At 40.9% G+C, this 26,287-nt stretch overlaps 3 protein-coding genes across 7 annotated transcripts in view; 1 reads left to right on the top strand and 2 right to left on the bottom strand.

The window, feature by feature from the left end:
* smad9 (SMAD family member 9) overlaps window positions 1–5,953 on the top strand; it is a 24,468-nt gene extending 18,515 nt beyond the window's left edge. For all 3 annotated transcript variants that reach the window (XM_034178271.1, XM_034178273.1, XM_034178272.1), the window contains exon 8: window positions 5,451–5,953. In XM_034178271.1, the coding sequence (XP_034034162.1) occupies window positions 5,451–5,594 (144 nt within the window). In that variant the 3' untranslated portion in view covers window positions 5,595–5,953. The remainder of the gene's footprint in view (window positions 1–5,450) is intronic.
* Window positions 5,954–8,743: 2,790 nt separating this feature from the next.
* rfxap (regulatory factor X-associated protein) lies at window positions 8,744–18,858 on the bottom strand. The gene is made up of 3 exons (XM_034178274.1): window positions 18,193–18,858; window positions 13,528–13,638; window positions 8,744–9,322 (listed from the first exon to the last, which is right to left on the bottom strand). The coding sequence occupies exons 1-3, from the start codon at window positions 18,622–18,624 to the stop codon at window positions 9,215–9,217; spliced, it is 651 nt and encodes a 216-aa protein (XP_034034165.1). The 5' UTR covers window positions 18,625–18,858; the 3' UTR covers window positions 8,744–9,214.
* Window positions 18,859–24,113: 5,255 nt separating this feature from the next.
* The window catches only part of dclk1a (doublecortin-like kinase 1a), a 237,244-nt gene continuing 235,070 nt past the window's right edge, over window positions 24,114–26,287 (bottom strand). For all 3 annotated transcript variants that reach the window (XM_034178267.1, XM_034178266.1, XM_034178268.1), the window contains one exon: window positions 24,114–24,312. In XM_034178267.1, the coding sequence (XP_034034158.1) occupies window positions 24,255–24,312 (58 nt within the window). In that variant the 3' untranslated portion in view covers window positions 24,114–24,254. The remainder of the gene's footprint in view (window positions 24,313–26,287) is intronic.

Here is a 26,287-nt window from a genome sequence, read left to right as displayed (position 1 = left end):
GCCACAATCCATTTTTGGATCACCTCCAAAATTCAGTGGACTCTTCCATGCCCTAATATCTATCTGTGTTGCAAATTTGGTGAGACTCTGTGAAGCAGTTTTGACGTAATCCTTCAAAGTCTATATAAAGTGAAATCTTGATCCAGAATCCAGATCACTTCCAGAATGTAATGGTGTCTCCCATAGCCGAATATCTATCTGTGGGGAAAATTTCGTAAAAATATGTACAGTAGTTTTGACGTAATCCAGCTAACAGGCAGACAGACAAATAAATTAATAAAGGCAGATGATTTTATTACAGCCTTGGTGGATGTAATAAAGGCTGTAATTCCTAAATAAGTTCTACACTACAACCACATCTTGCTTGATTTAAACAGCAGTGTGGTGAGAAGTTTACAAAAATTCCCATTTTCAAACAGTTATGGATCTGACTGCAGCTGTGCTGCCCCCTAGAGCAAAAAAATGGCACCAATTTTTAAACAAATTCAGTTGGCTGTGATGGGTGTATGCTTTGAAAAATCAAACAGCCATATACAGTGGGGAAAATAAGTATTTGATCCCCTGTCAGTTTTGGAGGTTTTCCCACCTACAAAGAATGGAGAGGTCTAATTTTTAGCGTACGTACACTTAACTGTGAGAGACAGAATCTAAAAAAAAAAAAAAATCCAGAAAATCACATTGTATGATTTTTAAATAATTAATTTGCATTTTATTGCATAAAATAAGTATTTGAACCCCTACCAACCAGCAAGAATTCTGGCTCTCACAGACCTGTTAATTTTTCTTTAAGAAGCCCTCTTATTCTGCACTCTTTACCTGTATTAATTGCACCTGTTTGAACTTGTTACCTGTATAAAAGACACCTGTTTACACACTCAATCAATCGCACTCCAACCTGTCCACCATAGCCAAGACCAAAGAGCTGTTTAAGGACACCAGGGACAAAACTGTAGACCTGCACAAGGCTGGGATGGACTACAGGACAACAGTCAAGCAGCTTGGTCAAAGACAACGACTGTAATGATTATTTTTTAGAAAGTGGAAGAAACACAAGATGACTGTCAATCTTCCTCGGTCTGGGATTCCATGCAAGATCTCACTTTGTGGGGTAAGGATGATTCTGAAAAAGCTCAGAACTACACAAGAGGACCTGGTCAATGACCTGAAGAGAGCTTGGACCACACTCACAAAGATTACATTAGTAACACATGATGCTGTCATGGTTTAAAATCCTGCAGGGCAGCAAGATCCCCCTGCTCAAGCCAGCACATGTCCAGGCCCGTTTGAAGTTCACCAGTGACCATCTGGATGATCCAGAGGAGGCATGGGAGAAGGTCATGTGGTCAGATGAGACCAAAATAGAGCTTTTTGGAATCAACTCCACTTACCATGTTTAGAGGATCAGAACAACCCCAAGAAAACCATCCCAACCGTGAAGCATGGGGGTGGAAACATCATACTCTGGGGGTGCTCTTCTGCAAAGGGGACAGGACGACTGCACCGTAAGGGAGGATGGATGGGGTCATGTATTGCGAGATTTTGGCAAACAACCTCCTTCCCTCAGTAAGAGCATTGAAGATGGGTCATGGCTGGGTCTTCCAGCATGACAATGACCCCAAACACACAGCCAGGGCAACTAAGGAGGGGCTCCGTAAGAAGCATTTCAAGGTCCTGGAGTGGCCTGGCCAGTCTCCAGACCTGAACTCAATAGGAAATCATTGGAGGGAGCTGAAACTCCAAACCTGAAACATTTGGAGATCTGTATGGAGGAGTGGACCAAAATCCCTGTTGCAGTGTGTGAAAACTTGGTCAAGAACTACAGGAAATGTCTGACCTCTGTAATGGCAGACAAATGTTTCTGTACCAATTGTTAAGCTCTGTTTTTCTAGGGGGTCAAATACTTATTTTATGCAATAAAATGCAAATTAATTATTTAAAAATCATACAATGTGATTTTCTGGATTTTTTTTTTTTTTTTTTTTTAGATTCTGTCTCTCACAGTTGAAGTGTACCTACGATAAAAAATACAGACCTCTCCATTCTTTGAAGGCGGGAAAACCTGCAAAACTGACAGGGGGTCAAATGGAATTGTGAAGCTCTGTCTGAAGATCAACTCTGCCCATCTTTGTGAAATCTGAAAACAATTTGTGACCTGTGATTTTTCTTAAAGACTTTTCAGTAAAAATCCAATAAGGTACAACACCAAGTGTGGTGGAAGTTGACATCATAGGGTGCACTGAGTGCTTCATCTAAGGAATCCAGCTGTAACTGATGTCTTGAAAATCAGCCATAGAAATGTAGAGGACAGATGTGCAGAGCATGATTCTATATCACCCGACCTGGTCTATCGGCCGGTGTGGGATAATAAAAAGGCAATTTGGTTTAAACCTTCAGGTCTGAAAAAGCTGTAATTCATTTTAGTAAATGGGTGCAGATCAGCTTTAACAGTACCAATTATGATATGAAGGCAGTGGTGGACACAGTTTAGTTAATCCAATAGCAGATAATTATCGAAGCTAATGCTTTTGCTAGTGGATTAGCTTTTCAGATAAGTTTTAAAACATCATCGGACCAATTATCTTCCTATAAATTTAGTTCTGATAACTTTTTTTTTTTTTTTTTTTGCTGGTAAACTGAGCAAAGGTTAACGGCCAAAAACATTTGTAAACTCTCAAATCAAACATTTTAGTCCGTCTGTTGTGTGTTTGTAGCAGACTGGCTGCCTGTCGCTTGCTGATGACATCATCATTAAGCACAAAACATGATTGGCCGGTCAACGCACAGAGCATTATGGATAGTGTAGTTCAGGTTCACGTTGGACGTTACAGTGAGTGAATCCGCTTGACACAAAAACAAAACAGACTAATTTTAACATTATTTTATTCTGTTTCTTTGTGGCTGTAATTTAATCACCAAGACTCGTGGGAAAGAGAAGCTCTCACGGCACAGCTGTGTGTAAAGTGGGAGGGACTTTTCTTCACATTTAGACTTTAGACTTCACGTTTTAAATAAAAACAAAAAGGACACTTTATGTGTATTATTTATTCAGATGAATCCCACTGAAACTAACAGGTAAGAATTTATCAATCAATCAATCAATTTTTTTTTTATATAGCGCCAAATCACAACAAACAGTTGCCCCAAGGCGCTTTATATTGTAAGGCAAGGCCATACAATAATGATGTAAAACCCCAACGGTCAAAACGACCCCCTGTGAGCAAGCACTTGGCTACAGTGGGAAGGAAAAACTCCCTTTTAACAGGAAGAAACCTCCAGCAGAACCAGGCTCAGGGAGGGGCAGTCTTCTGCTGGGACTGGTTGGGGCTGAGGGAGAGAACCAGGAAAAAGACATGCTGTGGAGGGGAGCAGAGATCGATCACTAATGATTAAATGCAGAGTGGTGCATACAGAGCAAAAAGAGAAAGAAACAGTGCATCATGGGAACCCCCCAGCAGTCTACGTCTATAGCAGCATAACTAAGGGATGGTTCAGGGTCACCTGATCCAGCCCTAACTATAAGCTTTAGCAAAAAGGAAAGTTTTAAGCCTAATCTTAAAAGTAGAGAGGGTGTCTGTCTCCCTGATCTGAATTGGGAGCTGGTTCCACAGGAGAGGAGCCTGAAAGCTGAAGGCTCTGCCTCCCATTCTACTCTTACAAACCCTAGGAACTACAAGTAAGCCTGCAGTCTGAGAGCGAAGCGCTCTATTGGGGTGATATGGTACTACGAGGTCCCTAAGATAAGAAGGGACCTGATTATTCAAAACCTTATAAGTAAGAAGAAGAATTTTAAATTCTATTCTAGAATTAACAGGAAGCCAATGAAGAGAGGCCAATATGGGTGAGATATGCTCTCTCCTTCTAGTCCCCGTCAGCACTCTAGCTGCAGCATTTTGAATTAACTGAAGGCTTTTTAGGGAACTTTTAGGACAACCTGATAATAATGAATTACAATAGTCCAGCCTAGAGGAAATAAATGCATGAATTAGTTTTTCAGCATCACTCTGAGACAAGACCTTTCTGATTTTAGAGATATTGCGTAAATGCAAAAAAGCAGTCCTACATATTTGTTTAATATGCGCTTTGAATGACATATCCTGATCAAAAATGACTCCAAGATTTCTCACAGTATTACTAGAGGTCAGGGTAATGCCATCCAGAGTAAGAATCTGGTTAGACACCATGTTTCTAAGATTTGTGGGGCCAAGTACAATAACTTCAGTTTTATCTGAGTTTAAAAGCAGGAAATTAGAGGTCATCCATGTCTTTATGTCTGTAAGACAATCCTGCAGTTTAGCTAATTGGTGTGTGTCGTCTGGCTTCATGGATAGATAAAGCTGGGTATCATCTGCGTAACAATGAAAATTTAAGCAATACCGTCTAATAATACTGCCTAAGGGAAGCATATATAAAGTGAATAAAATTGGTCCTAGCACAGAACCTTGTGGAACTCCATAATTAACTTTAGTCTGTGAAGAAGATTCCCCATTTACATGATTTATATGTAAATCATTTATATTTACTACGTGTATTTTACTCTGCCAGTCAATGGCAGATTGGACGTATTTCGGTTGTTTAAGCCGCAGGGTTCAAAGCGTGTGAAAAAAGCAGCAGCTTTTTAGTTTGTAAATGATGGCGTATCTAATACAGAGATAAACTGTGACTTCTTATACTGTTTTACTGCTTTTGAAAGATGATGAGAGTGTTTTGGATTTTATTTTTTTATTCATTCATTTTTCGTGCGTTCTTATGTGTTTGTGATCCTTGAATTTACCCAGCAGCGTAAAGTGAAAGTGAAACTGGTTTATCAGAAACCGACAGTGTGATCTGATGTGGCCGCATCCGAATCAATACTAAACATTATCAGTTATCTGTAATAAAGATAAATTTTTTAGCAGTTTATCAGTTTAGTATCATAAAAGATAACTTTTCAGTTATTGGATTAATGGTTATCGAAGCTGACTTATTGGTTAGCTGTGCCCACCACTGCATGAAAGTGTGCAAACGCTGTCTCGGTCCTATCCCCCTGTCCAGAAAGCACGAGGGGTGCTTCACATATGATCAAGGTTGGGTAGGATTACTTTGAAATGTAATCCAAAAGTAATCAGATTACAAGTAATCCAATGTACATACATACATGTAATCCACATGTATTCTTTCAAAATAATCCTACCCAACCTTGCATATGATGTAATACTGGTGGGCATGTCATGTCACTTTGGCCTTCTGGGACAGCACATTGTGAAAGGAACCCACCACCTATGAGGTTTTCTGATTTATTTCAAGCAGATAACGAAGTTGTGCAGTTTGTGTAAGTGTAGAAACCGCCGAGGTCCATGCACACTGTTTGAATGATTGGTTAGCTTAACACAAACTGTGCCCATCTCTGATTCCACTACTTTCATCTTGCAGCAATTCTGAGAGTGTATTTTTAAGTACTTGTGTCTCTTTAGGGTTGGGGTGCAGAATACCACCGGCAAGATGTGACCAGCACCCCCTGCTGGATTGAGGTGCACCTGCATGGGCCCCTGCAGTGGCTGGACAAGGTGCTCACACAGATGGGTTCCCCACACAATCCCATTTCCTCTGTGTCGTAACGGACGCGCTACACGTGGCTCCATGTGGATCGAGTATGTGATGTCACTGTTTCTGTGCTAGTTATTCGCTCACAAAGTTGGTCCTAAGAATGTTGGTAATCCATCGCTTTCTAAAGCAAAACGACAAAACCAAAGGTTCGTTCAGCTAATTTACAGTTCCTGTACGTAAACTATGATACTGCATTTATATTCTGACCGTCTGGGACGTGGAAACCTGCACTCCGACAACATGGATTATACAGCATATAGGTACTGAAAGACTGGTGTCTACATGTTTGGTCTGTACTGTATTTTATTGTGTTGCTCTGTATTTGAGTTGCTTTGTACTTGCTGCATTAAAGTCATTTTGTTTAGAAGGATTTTCTTTTGCTGCGTTCCATTCCAAGTAGATAATTCCAAATAGGTATTTCTGACTTCTGGGTTTCCTTTTAATGTAACGTTGTCCAAAATGCTAACGCTCTTTTCTACCTGTCATTATTGTCAGTGTTATTGTAAAATGACAGCAGCTCATGTCACACCTGCCACTGCAGATGATAGAAATTCTGCGGTAATGACCACTGTGACAATCTTTCTGCCGCTGACACCTGAACGCAGCAAGAGTCTAGATATACAGGCACACGGCTTGAATTGGTTTGAGTTTTGAATGTACGTGTGGGATGAGCCATATTTGAAAACAGGTCTGAATTAGGACTGCACGATATGACCTAAAATTCATATTGTGGTATAAATTGAATCCCTTCATGGTAACGGTATATATTGCAATATAAACCTAAGTGTAAAAATTATGTTTCTGAATGGGTCCCTTAGCAAAAGTAAATTGATCAAAATAAATAAAATTGACAAAAAAAATAAAAAAAATAAAACCAGATATGATGTAATTTTGAAAGCATTTATTGTGCAGATCTCAAAACTACTGGTACAATTTGCCGGAAGGTACATCTAAGATGCAAGCCAAGATTTTATATTTTGGTGAAAGAATTAAATAAATTTATGGTCAGCAGCTGAAGTTTAATCTCTTGAACACTAGAACCTGCTCTGAATACATGAAGCGCTTTCAGGGTGGTCACTTCCTCATTTACAAAACAACACGAAAGCACCAAAACATTTTATAAAAAATACTTAATTTACTCACATTTGAAGTCAGTCTGGGTAAATAGTCTCATCCTGGCTGATTTTGTCTTTCTGCTCTGGTTTAAAAAAAAATCGTGTGATTTTATGTGGCGCTTTCTCAAATGTTTGATTCAGATCCTCCACCTTCCCCCAGTGCGTCAGCTGAAATAAAAAACAGCTTTGCACATATCAGCGTTCAGAACAGGCGTCTCACAAACTTACATAAACAGCAGTGAGACTCACATAATCTCTGCAAACTGGTTCACACACACATAACCACTTCGCAGAGGAGTTTTCCTGGATCGAAAAACTCCAAGGCCGTTATCGCGAGTAATTGGTGGAGTCCAAATCTCGACCGTCAGCCAAAATTATAGTGTACCGAATAAACCGCCTAAACCATGCAGGCCTGGTCTGAATGCTATCCTGCTAGAAAGCAATCCGGACTGAACTGCCAACCCTCATCTGAACGGGGTCTAATTCCTTCAATCAAGAACAGACCTTCACAGCACAACCTGATGTTTCTCGATATTTATGAAGAATTTAATTCAAAGCAGAGGACAGACAGACGACAAACACAGGAGCAATACACTACTTCTGTTTGCATACCATCTTCTTGAGGAACTCTCCTGCCACTTTCCAAATCAATATCAAACTGCTACCCTCCAACAATGTTCTTCAATCATTTGCATTTCTTTTTTGTATACAGCTGGAATCTGCCATCTGTGCAAACAACCATTTCAAATATTTCATTTTAAATTTCTGCTCAAGTATTTAAAACAAAAAAAGGGGGGGTGGTACAGACATGCAACAAAGAATTGATTGTCACACAATTCCTGCTGAACACATTAAAGCACCAGAAGATTTTATGGGGTTAAAATTGTCTCATTAATATTTGTAAATGCACGCAGGGTGATCTACAAATAATCATTGATTTGCAAATGTGTTCAGATATCCACAAATGCAAATTTCATATTTGTAACTTGTAAATTGGTCTTTGCAAATAATGTTGTACTTGCAAATATATTTGTAAAAAAAAAAAAAAAATTACATTTGTAAAACTGGAAAGTGTATTTGTGAATTGAGTTTCAGCATTTGTGGATCACCAATTACACGCATTCATCACTTTCCTCTGTGACGTAATTTTGAGACATTCTTTTCGCGAAATCCACATAGATCCACAAATGCCTACTGATTCGCAAATACACACTTGCGCACAATGGATATCCACTAGATGGCAGTGTGGTTCCATTCATTGATGTGGCAAGGTGAAACTATATGCTCCCGGATGAGAGAAGACTGACATTTCAAAATAAATCATTTCACATTACTGTAATGGAGGCGTCTGATGGATGGGTATGTATGTGGTGATATTGTCTGCAAGGTCAATTATTTTTTAAAATTATGATGTGTTGTTGTATAAAATGATGACGGGTGTTTTACCAGAGCCACCTAGCTAGCATTAGGCTCTGGTAAAACACCCATCATGTTGGTCTTCTCTCATCCAGGAGCATATAGTTTCAGCTTGCCACATCAATGAATGGAACCACACTGCCATCTAGTGGATATCCAGTGTGCATGAGTGTGTATTTGCAAATCAGTAAGCATTTGTTTGTGGATCTGTGTGGATTTCGCGAAAAGAATGTCTCAAAATTACGTCACAGAGGAAAGCGATGAATGCATGTAATTGGTGCTCCACAAATGCTGAAACTCAATTCACAAATACAATTTCCAGTTTTACAAATGTAAATTTTTTATTTTTTTTTTTACAAAGTTCTATATTTGCAAATACAACATTATTTGCAAAGACCAATTTACAAGTTACAAATATGAAATTTGCATTTGTGGATATCTGAACACATTTGCAAATCAATGATTATTTGTAGATCACCCTGTGTGCATTTACAAATATTGAGACAATTTTAACCCCATAAGATTTCAATCATTCAGTCACATTTGAGAACAAAGTCTGAAAAGTGGCACATTGGTGGACCGAAATTGGACAATGACTGGATCAAACTGGGATCACAGAATTATTCTGAGGGAAAACAGGCTACAACATCTGAAGAGTTTTGAGTGGACTGACAGAACTGGTTCTTTATAATCCAATGTTGTCATGGTGACAGTTACTGGAAAAAATTATCAAATTGTCACAATGCACTGTAAACCTCTGGCAGAAAGAGCAGAATTGGCTTTCTTTTTTCCCCCCTCGAAAACAGATGAGAAGTTAAAAAAAATAAACAGAAAAGAAAAACAGGCTAATATTTATGTAACATTACATCTTAAATAGTGCTGTCCAGTTTTATGAGATGCACAGTCTGCTACAGAAATGCAAAACTTCAGCAATTTAGGACTTTTTAAACATCCCAAATTATCCAGTGTTACAGTTTTTGTTTTTTGCATGGTTGACCAGCTGGCAGAATTACACAGAACAGTCAGATGGATCGCAGCTGAATGTCACCACATGTTCATAATAAAAGGAAAAAAAAAAAAAAAGAAGTGACTGGCTGCTGTCAGCAGCCCTGGAAGTGCTGCTGCGACTGGCTGCGGCTCTGTGTGGCGAGGAGGTGCTGCTGCTGCTGCTGAAGGAAGCTGATGACCTCTGGACTCCTGAGCAATGACTGAAGGACACACATTGAATTAAAAAAGAAAAATTAACCAGAAATATTCCTGCACAATTCTTTAAACACAAACATCTTACTTCATACCAACCATAAACTATATGATGATATTATGTAATACTGCTGCATCATAAAAGCGTCAACATAATCCAGAAGCATAGTGCAGAAGAACCCCAGAAGCAGGAGCTGCATAGGGTGTCCCTTCTGTGGTCAATGCAGACAAATTAAGTAATGACTTAACATTTTATTGAGCACTCAAAATGCTAATGTGTGCACACATAATACAATTAGGTCCCACAATTAATAAGCGAAGTGCGCATCTCGGGCTGTGCGGTGCATTATGGGTACTCTAAATTTTTTGGCTACCAATCCACATTCAAAGACGGCGGAAAGCAGCGAGGAGTGATATGATTTGGACCATTTCAACCTCTGGAAAGTTGACAATTTAAAGCGTTTTTGTAAGCTCCGCGGATTGCCTGTTACAACCAGGACTGCATAAGACAGCAGACAGAAATGGAAAGAAGAGCTGACTGCCCTTGCGTGTCCTGCATCGCTACAGAATCTACCGTTGGTGCTGACAAAGGAGGAAGAGAGAGCTGCCGTTGAAAATGACCAGTCCTTGTTGATAGTTGGAGACAAATTTCTGACCCCTTGGAGGCAACTGACGGATGGTTAAACGAAGTCCAGAGTCTGAAACTGTGGATACTGCAGAATATTTGCTAGCAGGGATGAGAAATCGCTACTCCACCGGCTTCGTAATGACTGCAAGGAAGGTGGGTCTCACATATAACCTCTTTGGTGTCACGTTTGTTTTGATAAGTTGACAGACATACAATGATGTGTGCATGCATGCAGTTCGTTTATAGAACATGTCAATATTATGCGCCATGTCATTCATGACACGACATTACAGTCATAAGCCGATGCACAAAAATGGTGACATCAACCACATTATAATTCGGCATGGTTTCAGGATATTGACAAACTAAATGTGTGCAAGAAACTTACAATTTTAGTCCATCTTTTACATCTGTCTGGATATTTCTTTTCTGTGGGGAAATTGTGCAGAATGAACGGAGGTTTACAACCACATTTCTTTTTTCCGTCTGTGGGTGGACTTGGCGGAGCCTTGCAATATGTGTTTTCAGCCACCTTTCAAGCCTATAAATTCCATTCGAGCATTTGAAAACAGCACAATGTGCACCTGTCATCACTGTATGTGTCGCTTAAGGTTTAAAGCCTTTGAAACAATCCCTGTAAGCCTTAACTTTCACAGTCCACTAATGCTACCGTATACGAAATTCAATGGTAGTGGTGTGCGTTTGGTAGCTGGAATTTTTGACCCGTTTGACCCACGCATGTGCAGATGCATCACGCACTTCGCTTATTACTTTGTAAACATGATAAACGTGTGTGTGCACTGGGCCACCCTGGGTGAGAGATGTTATAATTGGATGCTTATGTGGATAACAGCAAACACAGCAACACGTTTTGAGCATTTTTTTTTTTTTTTTTGCTCAGGCAAAAATGTCTATGTGAGGTAGCACCTTGTCTTTTGCATCTTGGACGTACAGTATGTGCTGCCAAAATGATCTAAGAATTTATGTTGTGTGTAGGGATGGGACTGATCCAATCCCAGATTGACATCAGGTTCCAATAGCGATGTATCAGAAAATACCCACAACATTTTCCAATACCGGAAAAGAGCCACTGTGAATCCTCTCAACTGCTGTTCTTTGCTCTCTGCTTGCTTACTGCTGAGCAGGAGGAGGAGAGGTTTTCTGAAGCCGAGCTGTTTGAGAGAGCTCTCTTCCGCAGTGTTCTAGCTGCAGTTAGCGGCAAATTTCTGCCCGGCTCTCTGGTTCAAATTGTCTGTTCATCAAGCATGGATTTTCCGAAAAATTAACTGAATTGTTGCTCAAAATGTGTGCAAAAAAGTTAGCCGCTTCACTGTTTCAAGGCTGTAAAACGCCAGCTCAGCATGCAGCCAAGGAGGACAGCGAACAGAGATTCTGCACACTAAAAGGGAAAAAAGTCTCCATTAAAATCCTGCGCGTGAGCGTCGATGATAATACATTTATTTTACAGTTGAAATGCGTCGTGTTTCCCAAAAGCTCGCAGCAAGAAAACAGCGAGAGGGAAAGAAAAAGAGACGGAGAGAGAAAATGAGCGAGCAAGAGAGACAGGCAGAGAAAGAGAGTGCCGTCTTTTCTATAAGTCTATAAAAATAAGGCTACAAAAGTCTATAAAAAATAAAAGTACTTAATTCTTTCACCAAAACATCAAATCTAGGCTTTCATCTTAGATAGACCTTCTGGAAAATTGTAGCTCAACTTTTAGGTCTCCTTTTGGGTGTCCTACAATAATGATAATAATATCATAGGTATGATTTTTAAATAATTAATTTTCATTTTATTGCATGAAATAAGTATTTGATCACCTACCAACCAGCAAGAATTCTGGCTCTCACAGACCTGTTAGTTTTTCTTTAAGAAGCCCTCTTATTCTGCACTCTTTACCTGTATAAAGACACCTGTTCACACACTCAATCAATCACACTCCAACCTGTCCACCATGGCCAAGGCCAAAGAGCTGTCTAAGGACACCGGGGACAAAATTGTAGACCTGCAGAAGGCCTATTGTCCTGTTCAGTCAGGAGAATAGGTAAGCAGCTTGGTTAGAAGACAACAACTGTTATGATTATTTATTAGAAAGTGGAAGAAACACAAGATGACTGTCAATCTCCCTCGGTCTGGGATTCCATGCAAGAGCTCACGTCGTGGGGTAAGGATGATTCTGAGAAAGCTCAGAACTACACGGGAGGACCTGGTCAATAACCTGAAGAGAGCTGGGACCACAGTCACAAAGATTGCATTAGTAACACATGATGCTGTCATGGTTTAAAATCCTGCAGGGCAGCAAGGTCCCTCTGCTCAAGCCAGCACATGCCCAGGCCCGTTTGAACTTCACCAGTGACCATCTGGATGATCCAGAGGAGGCATGGGAGAAGTTCATGTGGTCAGATAAGACCAGAATAGAGCTTTTTGGTATTAACGCCACTCGGCGTGTTTGGAGGATGAGAACAACCCCAAGAATACTGTCCCAACTGTGAAGCATGGGGGTAGAAACATCATACTCTGGGGGTGCTCTTCTGCAAAGGGGACAGGACGACTGCACCGTATTGAAGGGAGGATGGATGGGGTCATGTATCATGAAATTTTGGCAAACAACCTCCTTCCCTCAGTAAGAGCATTGAAGATGGGTCATGGCTGGGTCTTCCAGCATGACAATGACCCCAAACACACAGCCAGGGCAACTAAGGAGGGGCTCCGTAAGAAGCATTTCAAGGTCCTGGAGTGGCCTGGCCAGTCTCCAGACCTGAACTCAATAGAAAATCTTTGGAGGGAGCTGAAACTCCAAACCTGAAAGACCTGGAGAATATCTGTGTGGAGTGGACCAAAATCCCTGCTGCAGTGTGTGCAAACTTGGTCAAGTACTACAGGAAATGTCTGACCTCTGGAACTGCAAACAAAGGTTTCTGTACCAAATACTCAGGTCTGTTTTTCTTTTGGATCAAATACTTATTTCATGCAATAAAATGCAAATGAATTATTTAAAAATAATACAATGTGATTTACTGCATTTACTTTTTAGATTCTGTCTCTCACAGTTGATGTGTACCTACAATAAAAATTACAGACCTCTCCATTCTTTGTAGGTGGGAAAACTTGAAAAATCCACAGTAGATCAAATACTTATTTGCCTCACTGTATGTAACAGCACACAATACATGTAATGATGCAATACGGCAAATGTTGGTGACATTACAGAAGACAGGCTCACACAGTGGTGATGCGGTCTGAACTCCAACACAAAACTAGTTACTTCACACGTCACAATATAGTGTGCGTTTCTACGATTCTGGTGTGATGCACATTCATATATCTATTATCATTAAGTGTACAACCATACACTTAATGTTAATAATGATATAGTAGGATTTATGGTAAGATATTTTATGGTAGGATATTTTACTTGGCAAAGCCTCAGAGAACAACATAAATTAAGAAGGATCATAAAGTGAAACAGAAGACATGTTCAGGAATATTTCAGATTAATGCACCAGTATTTTAAAGTTTTAACATGACAACAAACAGTTAACAACTTTTAAAATCCAGTTTTAAGTCAAGTGTGCTTTAACTCACCAGCCTCTTCTGGTTCAAGACCTGCTCTATGAGGGACGGTCTGGCCGGCCGGTCTCCCATAGCACCTAGACGTTGCTTGTTCACAGAAACGGGCCGCTCTTCTGAATTCTCCTGATCAACACACAACCACAATATATCTATATATTAAAAGCCAAGTGGCCTCCTTTGTATGTGTGTATGGCTTCAATCAAGAAACTGGGAAGAGCTGACATTGGCTGTTTGGAATGCTTATGCATTTTGTGTCAAGGATGAACACCGCTAAAACGTGAAGTTGATAGGACTAATATTTTTGGAGAAATTATGGATATTCGGTAACATCAGTGACCAATGGATGTTGATAATTAAATTCGGGATTCGCACACCATTCCAGCAGGGGGCAGTAAATCATCTATATATTAAAAGCCAAGTGGCCTCTGTTTACTTGTATGTGTGTGTGCGTGCATGTGTATAACTTTGATCATGGAGAAACTGGGGAGAGCTGACATTTGCTGACTGGTATGTATTTTGGGTCAAGGATGAACGCCGCCAAAATGGAACGCTGACAGGACTGATATTTTTGGAGAAACTATGGATATTGGCTAACAACACTGAACAATGGGCATTGATAATTATGTTCTGGACTCACATGCCATTCCAAATCATTATAGAAACTTTGCATAATTTATTACTACCCTTGAAAAATGTCAGGTACCTATTTTATTAACACTAACCAATCTAAAGCCCATGGAGATGAACTGCAGACTGGAGATGAACTACATCTCCACCTTAAAGACACTAAGCACACGTTTGAGGACAAGGAAGTTAAAATCTTAGCCAGAGAGAAGAAATGGTTTGAGGGAGGGGTGAAGGAGGCATTCTATGTGAAACAGATGAAACTCAGCCTTAACCGGGGAGGGGGTCTGAGACACACTTTGTCCCCTGTTTACAAAGGGGTACTCAGATCAAAGCAGTTTCAGTATTTTGTTCATGGTAATGAGTCATTCACATCATCAGGAAAGGCATCAGTCCCATCGTTAGGAGGGACAGCTACCCTGTCATTAGGAGGGTGCTAACAAGAGCACAACAGGTGCTAATTAAAGCAATTGTTTAGTCACTAACCAATAGCAGTCTGCCTCTCGGTAGGAGGGGTCTGGTTAGGTTTAAAGCTCCAGCTTTTGTGGCTTCTGTTTCTTCTTCTCGACAAGGGTCAGACAGAAGTCAGACTACCAGAGCAAGAATTTTAGCTGAGGAAGCTTCGTCCTCGCGTCAAGCAACCCAGTCCAGTCGAAGATTCAAGCTTCTCTACTATGGAAACCACCCGGACAACTGAGAGCCTACAAAGAAACCTGCCAATCAGCAAAAATTCTGGCCCTCAAAGACCTGTTAGTCCGCCTCTAAAAAGTCCACCTCCACTCCACTTACTATTCCAAATTAGAAGCACCTATTTGAGGTTGTTAGCTGCATAAAGACACCTGTCCACCCCACACAATCAGTAACACTAACTACTAACATGGCTAAGACCCAAGAGCTGTCCAAAGACACCACAGACAAAATTGTAGACCTCCACAAGGCTGGAAAGGGCTACGGAGCAACTGCCAAGCAGCTTGGTGGAAAAAAGATTAACTGTTGGAGCAATTATTAGAAAATGTAAGAAGCTAAACATGATTGTCAATCTCCCTTGGACTGGGGCTTCATGCAAGATCCCACCTCGTGGCACATCAATGATCCTAAGAAAAGTGAGGAATCAGCCCAGAACTGCACAGGAGGAGCTGGTCAATGACCTGAAGAGAGCTGGTACCACTGTTTCCAAGGTTACTGTGGGTAATACACTAAGACATCATGGGTTAAAATCATGCATGGCACGGAAGGTTCCCCTGCTTAAATCAGCACACGTCCAGGCCCGTCTTAAGTTTGCCCATGACCATTTGGATGATCCAGAGGAGTCATTGGAGAAAGTTATGTGGTCAGATGAGACCAAAATACAGATGTAGAACTTTTTGGTCTTAATTCCACTCGCTGTGTTTGGAGGAAGAAGAATGCTGAGTACCATCCCAAAAAACACTGTCCCTACTGTGAAGCATAGGGATGGAAGCATCATGCTTTGGGGGTCTTTTTCTGAACATGGGACAGGACGACTGCTAGGGGTGTTGGGAAAAAAAAATCGATTCACATCCGAATCGCGATTCTTATTTATTATGATTCTGAATCGATCCAAAATGTCCAAGAATCGTTTTTAAAATAGCATTCTTTTAAACATTTTCTTGCTTACTCGCTGCGTGTACTGTTTGTCAGGCAACGGCTTCCGTACTACAGCGTCCCCGCGAGGGGGGGGGGTCCAGCGTGCTTCGTGAGCTGCAGAGTTCAGTGGCTATAGCTTAGCATGCCGGACAAAAAGCTAATTCAGCCAGCACCGTCTTTGCTGAAGGCAAATATTTGGGAGCATTTTAGATTTTATTATTTGCTGCGTAAGAAGGAGCTTGACATGACTTATGCAGTGTGCGAAATCTGCAAAATGAAAGTCAAGTACTTCCGAAACACTTCAAATCCACAAGCCCACATGCTACGCCATCACCCGGAGCTAAAAGAGGGGAGCAGTGGTCTCTGCCGACTACTGACCAGCGCTTCGCTAAACTGCCAGCCAACTCCGAACGAGCAAAGCAGATAAGTAAATTTACATCTAGAATCACTTGATTAACCTTGTAAAGCTGCATTTTCTTAAACAAACATTTTTAAGCAATATAACTATTTCTCAGAGCTCTTTGAATCGAAAATCAATTCTGAATCGAATCGTCACCCCAAGAATCGAAATTGAATTAAATCGTGAGTTGTTGTACGATTCACATCCCTAATGACTGCACTGTATTAAGGAGAGAATAACCGGGCCATGTATTGCGAGATTTTGGGGAACAACCTCCTTCCCTCAGTTAGAGCACTGAAGATGGGTCGTGGATGGGTGTTCCAACATGACAATGACCTGAAGCACACAGCTAGGATAACCAAGGAGTGGCTCCGTAATGGCCCAGTCACACGGCACTTAACGAAGGGTGACGAAGCCCTGATGAAACAAGAAATCTGGACTGTCATTGACTGTTGTTGGCATCGTTTAACCTTCGCGCAGCTTCGTTCCTGCAGCTGGCGCTTCGTCAGGATTTTTAAACTGTTGAAAAATTTGAAAGAAGGGCAACGAAAACCTCAGTTCGTCTGTGTCTTGTTTTGTTGTCGTTCTTGATGTTTTTAATCGTTTGTGTAGTTTTTGTAACGTTATTGTTTAATTTGACTTCGTTGGAGCAGCTGAACATTTTCACAGTGCAGAAGCTGGTTTGTGAGCGCTAAGGCTGCTGCTGCATTCATGTACAGTCGGAAATTACAGGGCAAACTCAGCCTGCTTGCTTGGATTTTTTTATCTGTGTGGGGGGCAGCTTCAATAGGCTCAGGCACATTACATAGGCCAGAATTAATCTTTTGTGTGGATATAATTATTTTGCCACAAGCAACTGCTGAATTTGAAACAACAAAAAAGTTGTGTAATTTCCGACGGTACTTGAATGCAGCATCAGCGGCAGTAGAAGCTGCTCCGTGCGCTTATTATTTTGCATTAAATATAACAATATGAGTGTAGGAATGATAATCCAGTCCTTCTGTACATGTGGCAATGGGTAGATGAATCAAAATGATGATATAAAGAGCTGTTCTGGAAGGAAGAATTCACGTTGTGGATCAGTGATCAGCTGGTGGAATAACCGCACATGTGAGTCAATGCGCGCCCTCACATGCACTGATTAATTTACTGCTCTGATATATTCAATCATCTTTACACGTATATTTATTCTCCCTTTTGACAGTTTTCTGTTATAAATCAATATACAAGGTCTGTTAGAAAAGTATCCGACCTTTTTATTTTTTTCAAAAACCTGATGGATTTGAATCACGTGTGCTTGCATGAGCAAACCTTGAACCTTCGTGCGCATGCGTGATTTTTTTTCACGCCTGTCGGTTGCGTCATTTGCTTGTAAGCAGCCTTTGTGTGAGGATGGGTGTAGTCTCTCGTTGTTTTTTCTTTGCAAGGAAATGACGGAACGACTGGAGCAGCGCAACTGCATCAAATTTGGCTAGAAACTGGGCGACAGCCAGGTGGAAACCATTCGGATTATTCAGACGGCTTTCAGTGACGATCCTCTGGGCATCACACAGATTAAGGAGCGGTACAACCGATTTAAAGATGGCCGCACAACGGTGGAGAGCACGCCGCGCTCTGGGCAGCATCAACATGCTGAAATAACCGGATCATTTTCAAAGTGAACGCTGTGGTGATGTGGGACCGTCGTGTGATTACCCGAGAAATTGTGGAAGAGGTGGACATCAGCACTTTTTCGGCACATTCCACTGTGAAAGAAGATTTTGCCATGAAAAGAGCGGCGGCGAAATTCATCGGCATGAAGCTGATGGCGCAGCAACAGCGCCTCCGTGATGAAGCCTCACAGGACGTGTTGTGACATGCTCACCTCATCCACCATTCAGAAGATTCAGATGGCTTTCGGTGGCTTTTCAGTCGTGTGACTATCCGAGAAATTGTGGACAAGCTGGGCATGTCAGGGCAACTGGCTGTACCGCTCCTTAATCTGTGGTGCAGCTGTGAATAACCACAAGTAACCACTTTTACTTGATTCAGGGACTTAAAGGACTTACTTCGAGTTTTCCACTGGACATGGCCTGATCGTTCTTCTTCTTCTTGTACTTGTCCTTGTACATCTTGTTGCGGTGTTTCTTGCACATCCACGGCTTCCTCTGCTTGGCCACCTGTGTCGTGGTCTCCGTGCAGCCCTCGTACGTGCACTGTTTGGGCGCGTTGTCGCCCTCGCAGGCCTCCTCGTCGTTGAGCTCCTCCGGACTCGCAGCGCTGTCTCTGGGATCAGAAGTGTCCAGGACGTCGCTCTCCTCATCCGGCTCGTCCATATCGTAGGAGGACACGTTATTGTCCGATTCATGCGGGGTGACCACGTTCCTACTGTCCACAGCTCCACTCCTGTTCACAAAGTACCTGTGTCCGTCCTTCGTCAGCAGGAGGGTCGAATCTTTGTCTTTGCTGGTCGGAGCAGCAGGCGCGTCCTCTTCGCTCATAGCGTGGACCGAAACAGCTGCGGCTAGCTGGCTAGCTAACTAGCATCGCTTAACAGTCAGCTCAACTTAATTCTGCACTTGTTTGAAATCGCCTCATCAGTAGAGATTTCGTGATAAAATGTGTTCCTATCATGTTTTCGCAAAATATGTTATAATCATAAAACAGCCATTTATCCACCGTTTAAAGACTCGACGTTAACGAGGCACTTCTTCTTCTTTGTTTTGCTTGTTGGATTTCTTCTTCGTTTGAATTATTGACAGGTTGGAAAACCAGCTTTGTTTACATTGCTGCCACCACGTGAACTGGAGTGTAGTTGGACGGATAGGACGGAAAAAAGAAAGATACATAACCTAAATACACTTACAGTTCTACTCAAAAGTTTACATTACAAGTTTGCAGAATGTTTGTTTTTCTTTTTGGCCATTTTCAGAGAATATGAGTAACAAAATTTTTTTTTCACTCATGGTTAGTGGTTGGGTATAGCCATTTACTGTCAAGCAACTGTGTTTACTCTTAAAATCATAATGACAACAGAAACTACCCAAATGACCCTGATCGAAAGTTTACATACCCCTGTTCTTAATACCGAGTATTGCCCCCTTTAACATCAATGACAGCTTGGAGTCTTTTGTGGTAGTTGTGGACGAGGCTCTCTGATGGTAAAGCTGCCCCTGAATAGGTTTCGGACTTTATTTACATCAATTACGAAGAAATACAAACAGTATGGCACTTTATGGTAAATCTGCATGGAGTAGACAGTTCTCAAAAACCGAGTGACTGCAAGAAGGAGAAGAGTGAGGAAAGCCACCAAGACATCCAGAAGAAGTTATAGGATTATGTGACTGTGATTAGAGAAATTGCACACAGTGCAAGCTTTGCATTTTGTATCACCAGTTATCCATCTTCATGATGAAGTGGTTCTGAGGAGGAGTTTCTTGAAAAGAAGACCTGAAAGTTTAGATAAAATTGCCAGAACATACATCTGAGATGCAAGCCTGGATTTGATCTGTTTTGGTGAAAGAAAATCCTTCTCCGATCTACTTCACTGAAGCAAAGAGTGGTGATGCAAGATGCAGAATTTGCACTGTGCACAATTTCTCCAATCACAGCCACGATTTACCCACTTCATCCACTGAGCTACCTGCTCTAACCGTAGAGAACTTCAAAAATAATAATTCCCAGGAAAAGTCCTCCCAGACCCCCCACCTGTTTGACCACCTTGTGATGTTGGTGACATGCAGTGTTGTACCCTTTAATTCAACCATTATGAAAACTACCACCCAGTCTGTAAAATCTGTGTTAAACAACTCAAACTAAAGTTAGGTTTGTAAGGTTACAGCTTAACCCTGTGAAGTGTCTTGATTTGTCACAAATATAAATATATTGAATTGAGGCAGGTGCCTTAGTGGTTAGCACAGTTTCCTCGCAGCAAGAAGGACATGGGATTGATCCCCACCTGTGTTTTTTCTGTGTGGAGTTTGCATGTTCTCCCCGTGTTTGCGTGGGTTCACTCCGGCTTTCTCCCACATTCAAAGACATGCAGGTTACGTGGATTGGAATATTTGTACACCGCCTCACGCCCTATGACTAAAGGAATAAGCTCCAGCCCTCCACGACTGTCAATTGGAGTAAGCGGTTGAAGATGAGTGAGTTAACTGAATTGAAGGCTCATTAGCCTTAGCTTGTTTGCAAACTCCAAGATGGGATTGGGGCATCTTTTCTTCTGCCCAGCTAATGACGGCTGGTTTTGCCCATACTTCACCTCGTTACCAGTTATGGTCTCACTAGGAGTCAGGCACTGCTAAGACTGTGACATCTGGAGCCGCCCTATCTGAGCTTCAAACCCTCTCTTTAGAAAACCTGTGGGTGACGTTATGGAGGGTTTGTCCACTATATATATAGGCAGCATCCCTGCGGCAGAAGAAAAACCTTCAGTGGGATGATGTTTCAGTTTATATCTCAGTGTAGATTCACAGTTTCATTACCTGAGGGAACCCCAGGATACCAAAAACATCTGAAGGCTGCAGACTGCAGCTTTAAAACCTGCTGAGAGAAACATAAAAATAACATACAAGACCCCAAATGTACTCGTTGAAACATCTTTTAATTCTTATTACTATTATTAATCATAGACCATTGTTGAACAGAGGTACAGGTATTGGTATTGCAACATATTGTAATACTGTGGTGCAGCTGTGAAAGCACTTTGGTTAACCATATACGCCTATGTGCTGGAGATTTAAACAGTACATTCCGTTCACACTGAACAGGTCAATGTGGCGGCACAGTACTGTATATATATATAGATATATATAGATGTGTGTGTGTGTGATGAGAATATGCAAAATACACAAACATACAGACAACTTTGACAACTGCGAGGAGATCATATGGTTAAAAAAAAACATTTTTTTTTTTTTGTAATTTTCTATCAGTTGCTGTTGGTTGTTCTTTTATTAAACAAAGAAGATGACATCATTCTCAGTGTCTGACAAAAAGTAAAGTCGGCAGCGTTGTCTTTGTCCGTGTCGATTGATCTCATTCATCCAGGTGGTACAAACGTTTTCAGCTATACAACTACAATCCAGAGACAAACTGCTGATCTCTGACTGTTGATACACTTATCATAGACTTGCAACCCGTAAATAAATATACTGTGTTGTGAACTATCAAAATAAATCAAATTATGTTATTTACAGAACAATATTCCATCACTAAACTGTATTTATAAGAATAGGCTACTGTAGGTCTTTTCATGCTGTCATCTGAAGAAATGAAGCCATGAATGAGGTTCCAGAGCTGAAATTGATCCTCTTGTGCTGCTGGTTTGTCTGCTGTCCATAAAATTCTCACAATTGTTAAGTCTGTGCACTTATGAATTCTCAAACAAACTAAAAATAATCACAAACAACTCTTCTCCTTTCTGCTGTAATACATGGAGCTGAAATATTAGTGTTGGAAAAATGCAACCAAGGCTTCATATGTGAGCATCATCAATTCATCAAGGTTGAGATGAGATCTGTACAATGTGACTGTGAATATATGTTGAGGAAAAGGTGGTTTAAAGGGGTCATATTGTGCAAATTATTTTAACTATTTTTTACAGATAAATACAGTTGTGATGTCTTGTTGAAGTTTCCCAAAGTCCCATGACTCTATGTCCCTGCATGTAAAAACTCTCCTACTTTCATCAAAATCTAGGCCTGAATTGTGAAGTTTTAGATTTCTGTGACATACGTGATAAACGTCCATATTTGGACTCCTGCTTGATCTGTGAGACACACCCACTGAGTCAGTCTTCACACTACTCAGATAGTTGATGTGAGAAAACTGATCCCCCCGTCCCGAAAAGAAAGGGGGCGGGACTCCTTTCCATTTAAAGCAAAGGGCTCTGAAACAAGTTTGTTTTGTTAAAGACCTGATATATGTGTTTAGAAAATGCATCGCATCAGTGTTTTATTTTTTTGCTACAACCTTTTATATGTTTAAGACACCAGGTGACCTGTATTAACTTGTTTCAGAGGTGTGTACTGTAATATGACCCCTTTAAATGTCACATTTGCTACACAAGTTCCCATTTAGTATATGAAGGTGGTGATATCTCAATTAATGGAGTTAATAAAATAACACTGTATAATCAAATGCACCATTTAATAGCAAACAATGTTAAATTTAAACTGTAATCCAACTTTGCAGAAAGGCATCGTTTGTACTGTGCGAAGCATTCAAGCTCAAATCTGAATCTTTTTTCTTTTTTTGAGTTTGCAAGAAATATCTCCACTAATTCATGACATCACACTGTTCATCATGTTCTCTGCAAAATTTCTCAGCTGCATTTCTACACACATTTTCACAGGGGCGTAGGCAACAAATAATTTAGCGGTAGATGGTGGGGGGGGGGGGGGGCAGTGTCCTCTTGATGTCACCATCATAGTATTTTTTTTAATACAAAATAGCTATTTTGTGAAACTATGAATATCTTTTAAAAAATGCCCAGCATTTTGAAACAGTGAATCATTTCCTGACAACTGTTTCAATTAGTATCTTCATTTGGAAATAAAGTATACATTTTTGAAGTATTTTGGAGTATTTCATTTACTATTTCAAGCACTTAAAGAAGTGAACTGGTTTATGACCGAATCATTTTATTTAATGTTTTGTTTCAAAACAATGACTCATTTCCTGAAGCAATTGTTCATTCTATTGATTTGAGTGTTTTGAAATGAAACTGTTCTGTATTGGCCATTTATTATTTCTCTTTTCAGTGTTTTAAATCAGTAATTGTTTTCGGAATTTATTATTAGTTGTTTTAGCTGTTAACATCCTGAAACAGTGATTTTTTTCTGTAGCACTCGTGTGTGTGTGTGTGTGTGTGTGTATATATATATATATATATATATATATATATATATATATATATATATATATATATATATATAAAGTGTTTCATTTACTTTTTCAAGTGCTTCAAAGAAGTGAATTGTTCATCTATTGTTTTGCTTATTTCAAATCACTCATTTTCCTGAAGCACTTATTTCTTTGACATGTCAAAAAAGTGAATTATTTTGTGATGCAGTTGGTTTGTTTACTTACTGAGTCAAAACTAAGTCATTTTCTGAAATAATTCTGTCATTTAAGGTTTGAGCATTATGAAGAAGTTATTTTCTTGGAAATGGGATTCAATCTTTTACCATTTTGAGCCTTTCAAAACAGTAGTTCTTCATCTGAAACAATTGTTTTGTTTGCTGTTTTGAACATTCTGAAACACTGTTTAAAATCAATCTGTTCATTCACTGTTTCAACCATTTTGAAGCAGCAAATCATTTTTGAAGCACGCTGAAAGTTGCCAAAAGCCTTGTTTTGTTTCAAAAATCAATTAAAGTATTATTACCTAAAATCCACCACCACAGTTTGCCACCAAGCTTTGAGAACAACTCAACAAAAATGAGAAATGTAGCGACTAATAGATAAATAAGTATGGTTCAATAAAACACAAACATTGGTCCATATGCTCATATTGCCTCGTGGAGCTGCTCCATCAGTCCCAAGATTCCATGTTGAGCCCGGATCATCACTGAAGGGTGAGAACAGCGCCGTCACCCTTGCTCGCTCCTTGAGCTCTGTAACATGTGCCCAGATGAGATAATGCTCAAAAATAAATAAATGTCCTTTCACCTTGTCCATCTTTTCCAATGTCCTCATGATCCCCAAAGAACCTCTCCTCAGCTCCTTCTGCTCTCTCCACCGCTGGATCGACGCCTCCTCCAGGCTGAGAAAAATTAATTAACGGGAGCAAAAGGTTCTGTCCACCTCACTGTCCCCCTGTTCACCCTCCAGACAGGGGGAAGCTCCTGTTCCTACTCCTCCATATAGATGGAGGAGTCGGATGAGGGTGTCCCCTCTTCCCCTCCACCTCCTGCTTACAAGGGCGAGCTGGGGGAGCGGACTGTACTGGCTGAGCTGATGGAGATGTCAGAGTCAGATGGGAGGTCAGGGCTTGGGGAAGGGTCAGAGCAAGTGTCAGGGGTCAGAGAGGGAGGAGGTGCGAGCAGGCCAGGGAGGCAACTGGGTGGCTCCGCCCTTTGGGCTTTTGTTGCTGCTGTCGGCATTTTCTGCAAAGGCAGTGGCATCACATCCGGGTGGCATCCTCGTCGGAGAACCTGCCCCTCCTTATCAAGAGGGGTGGCCTGAGGGGAGGAGGGAGGAGGGAGAAGGATGAGGAGAACAGCCTGATTAGTCCACGTGATACAGTCAGCAAAGAAGGTCAGCCTGTCACACACCATTTATATATATATATATATATATATACTCAACGAAAATATAAACGCAACACTTTTGGTTTTGCTCCCATTTTGTATGAGATGAACTCAAAGATCTAAAACTTTTTCCACATACACAATATCACCATTTCCCTCAAATATTGTTCACAAATCAGTCTAAATCTGTGATAGTGAGCACTTCTCCTTTGCTGAGATAATCCATCCCACCTCACAGGTGTGCCATACCAAGATGCTGATTAGACACCATGATTAGTGCACAGGTGTGCCTTAGACTGTCCACAATAAAAGGCCACTCTGAAAGGTGCAGTTTTGTTTTATTGGGGGGGGGATACCAGTCAGTATCTGGTGTGACCACCATTTGCCTCATGCAGTGCAACACATCTCCTTCACATCATCCGTGAAGAGAACACCTCTCCAACGTGCCAAACGGCAGCGAATGTGAGCATTTGCCCACTCAAGTTGGTTACGACGACGAACTGGAGTCGGGTCGAGACCCCGATGAGGATGACGAGCATGCAGATGAGCTTCCCTGAGACGGTTTCTGACAGTTTGTGCAGAAATTCTTTGGTTATGCAAACCGATTGTTTCAGCAGCTGTCCGAGTGGCTGGTCTCAGACGATCTTGGAGGTGAACATGCTGGATGTGGAGGTCCTGGGCTGGTGTGGTTACACGTGGTCTGCGGTTGTGAGGCTGGTTGGATGTACTGCCAAATTCTCTGAAACGCCTTTGGAGACGGCTTATGGTAGAGAAATGAACATTCAGTACACGAGCAACAGCTCTGGTTGACATTCCTGCTGTCAGCATGCCAATTGCACGCTCCCTCAAATCTTGCGACATCCGTGGCATTGTGCTGTGCGATAAAACTGCACCTTTCAGAGTGGCCTTTTATTGTGGGCAGTCTAAGGCACACCTGTGCACTAATCATGGTGTCTAATCAGCATCTTGATATGGCACACCTGTGAGGTGGGATGGATTATCTCAGCAAAGGAGAAGTGCTCACTATCACAGATGTAGACTGGTTTGTGAACAATATTTGAGGGAAATGGTGATATTGTGTATGTGGAAAAAGTTTTAGATCTTTGAGTTCATCTCATACAAAATGGGAGCAAAACCAAAAGTGTTGCGTTTATATTTTTGTTGAGTATATATATATATATATATATATATATATATATATATATATATATATATAGTGCATGAAGAAAATATTCACAGTGCTACACTTTTTCCACATTTTGTTATGTTACAGCCTTATTCCAAAATGGATGAAATTCATTGTTTTCATCAAAATTGTACACACAGTACCCCATAATGACAATGTGAAAAAAGTTTTTTTTTGAGATCTTTGCAAATTTATTAAAACTAAAAAACACTAAGAAATCACACATACATAAGTATTCACAGCCTTTGCCATTAAGCTCAAAATTGAGCTGAGGTGCATCCTGTTTCCACTGATCATCCTTGAGATGTTTCTACAGCTTAATTGGAGTCCACGTGGGGTAAATTCAGTTGATTGAACATGATTTGGAAAAACAAATGCCTGTCTACATATAAGGTCCCACAGTGGAGCTCAAATCTGAATCTTTTTTCTTTTTTGATAGTTTGCAAGAAATATCTCCACTTCTTTTTCCATTCATGACATCACACTGTTCATCATGTTCTCTGCAAAATTTCTTAGCTGCATTTCTACACACATTAATTTGGCGGTAGGTGTGGGGTGGGGGGGCAGAGCATGTCAGAGCACAAACCAAGCATGAAGTCAAAGGAATTGTCTGTTGACCTCAGAGACAGGATTGTCTCGAGGCACAAATCTGTGAAAGGCAACAGAAACATTTTTGCTGTTTTGAAGGTCCCAGTGAGCACAATGGCCTCCGTCATGTGT

Source organism: Thalassophryne amazonica, chromosome 9, assembly GCF_902500255.1.
Source record: "Thalassophryne amazonica chromosome 9, fThaAma1.1, whole genome shotgun sequence".
In the NCBI taxonomy this organism is placed as follows: domain Eukaryota; kingdom Metazoa; phylum Chordata; class Actinopteri; order Batrachoidiformes; family Batrachoididae; genus Thalassophryne; species Thalassophryne amazonica.
The sequence above is the reverse complement of the archived record's forward strand: the minus strand, read 5'-3'. Positions and strand labels throughout refer to the sequence as shown.

Excerpts from the sequence above, each read along its gene's own strand:
- rfxap (XM_034178274.1), bottom strand. The coding sequence starts at position 18,624 with ATGAGCGAAGAGGACGCGCCTGCTGCTCCGACCAGCAAAGACAAAGAT. Across the intron at positions 13,639-18,192 it reads TGTCCAGTGGAAAACTCGAA|GAGAATTCAGAAGAGCGGCC; the intron begins GTAAGTCCTTTA and ends TGTGTTGATCAG. Across the intron at positions 9,323-13,527 it reads TCTTGAACCAGAAGAGGCTG|TCATTGCTCAGGAGTCCAGA; the intron begins GTGAGTTAAAGC and ends TGTGTCCTTCAG.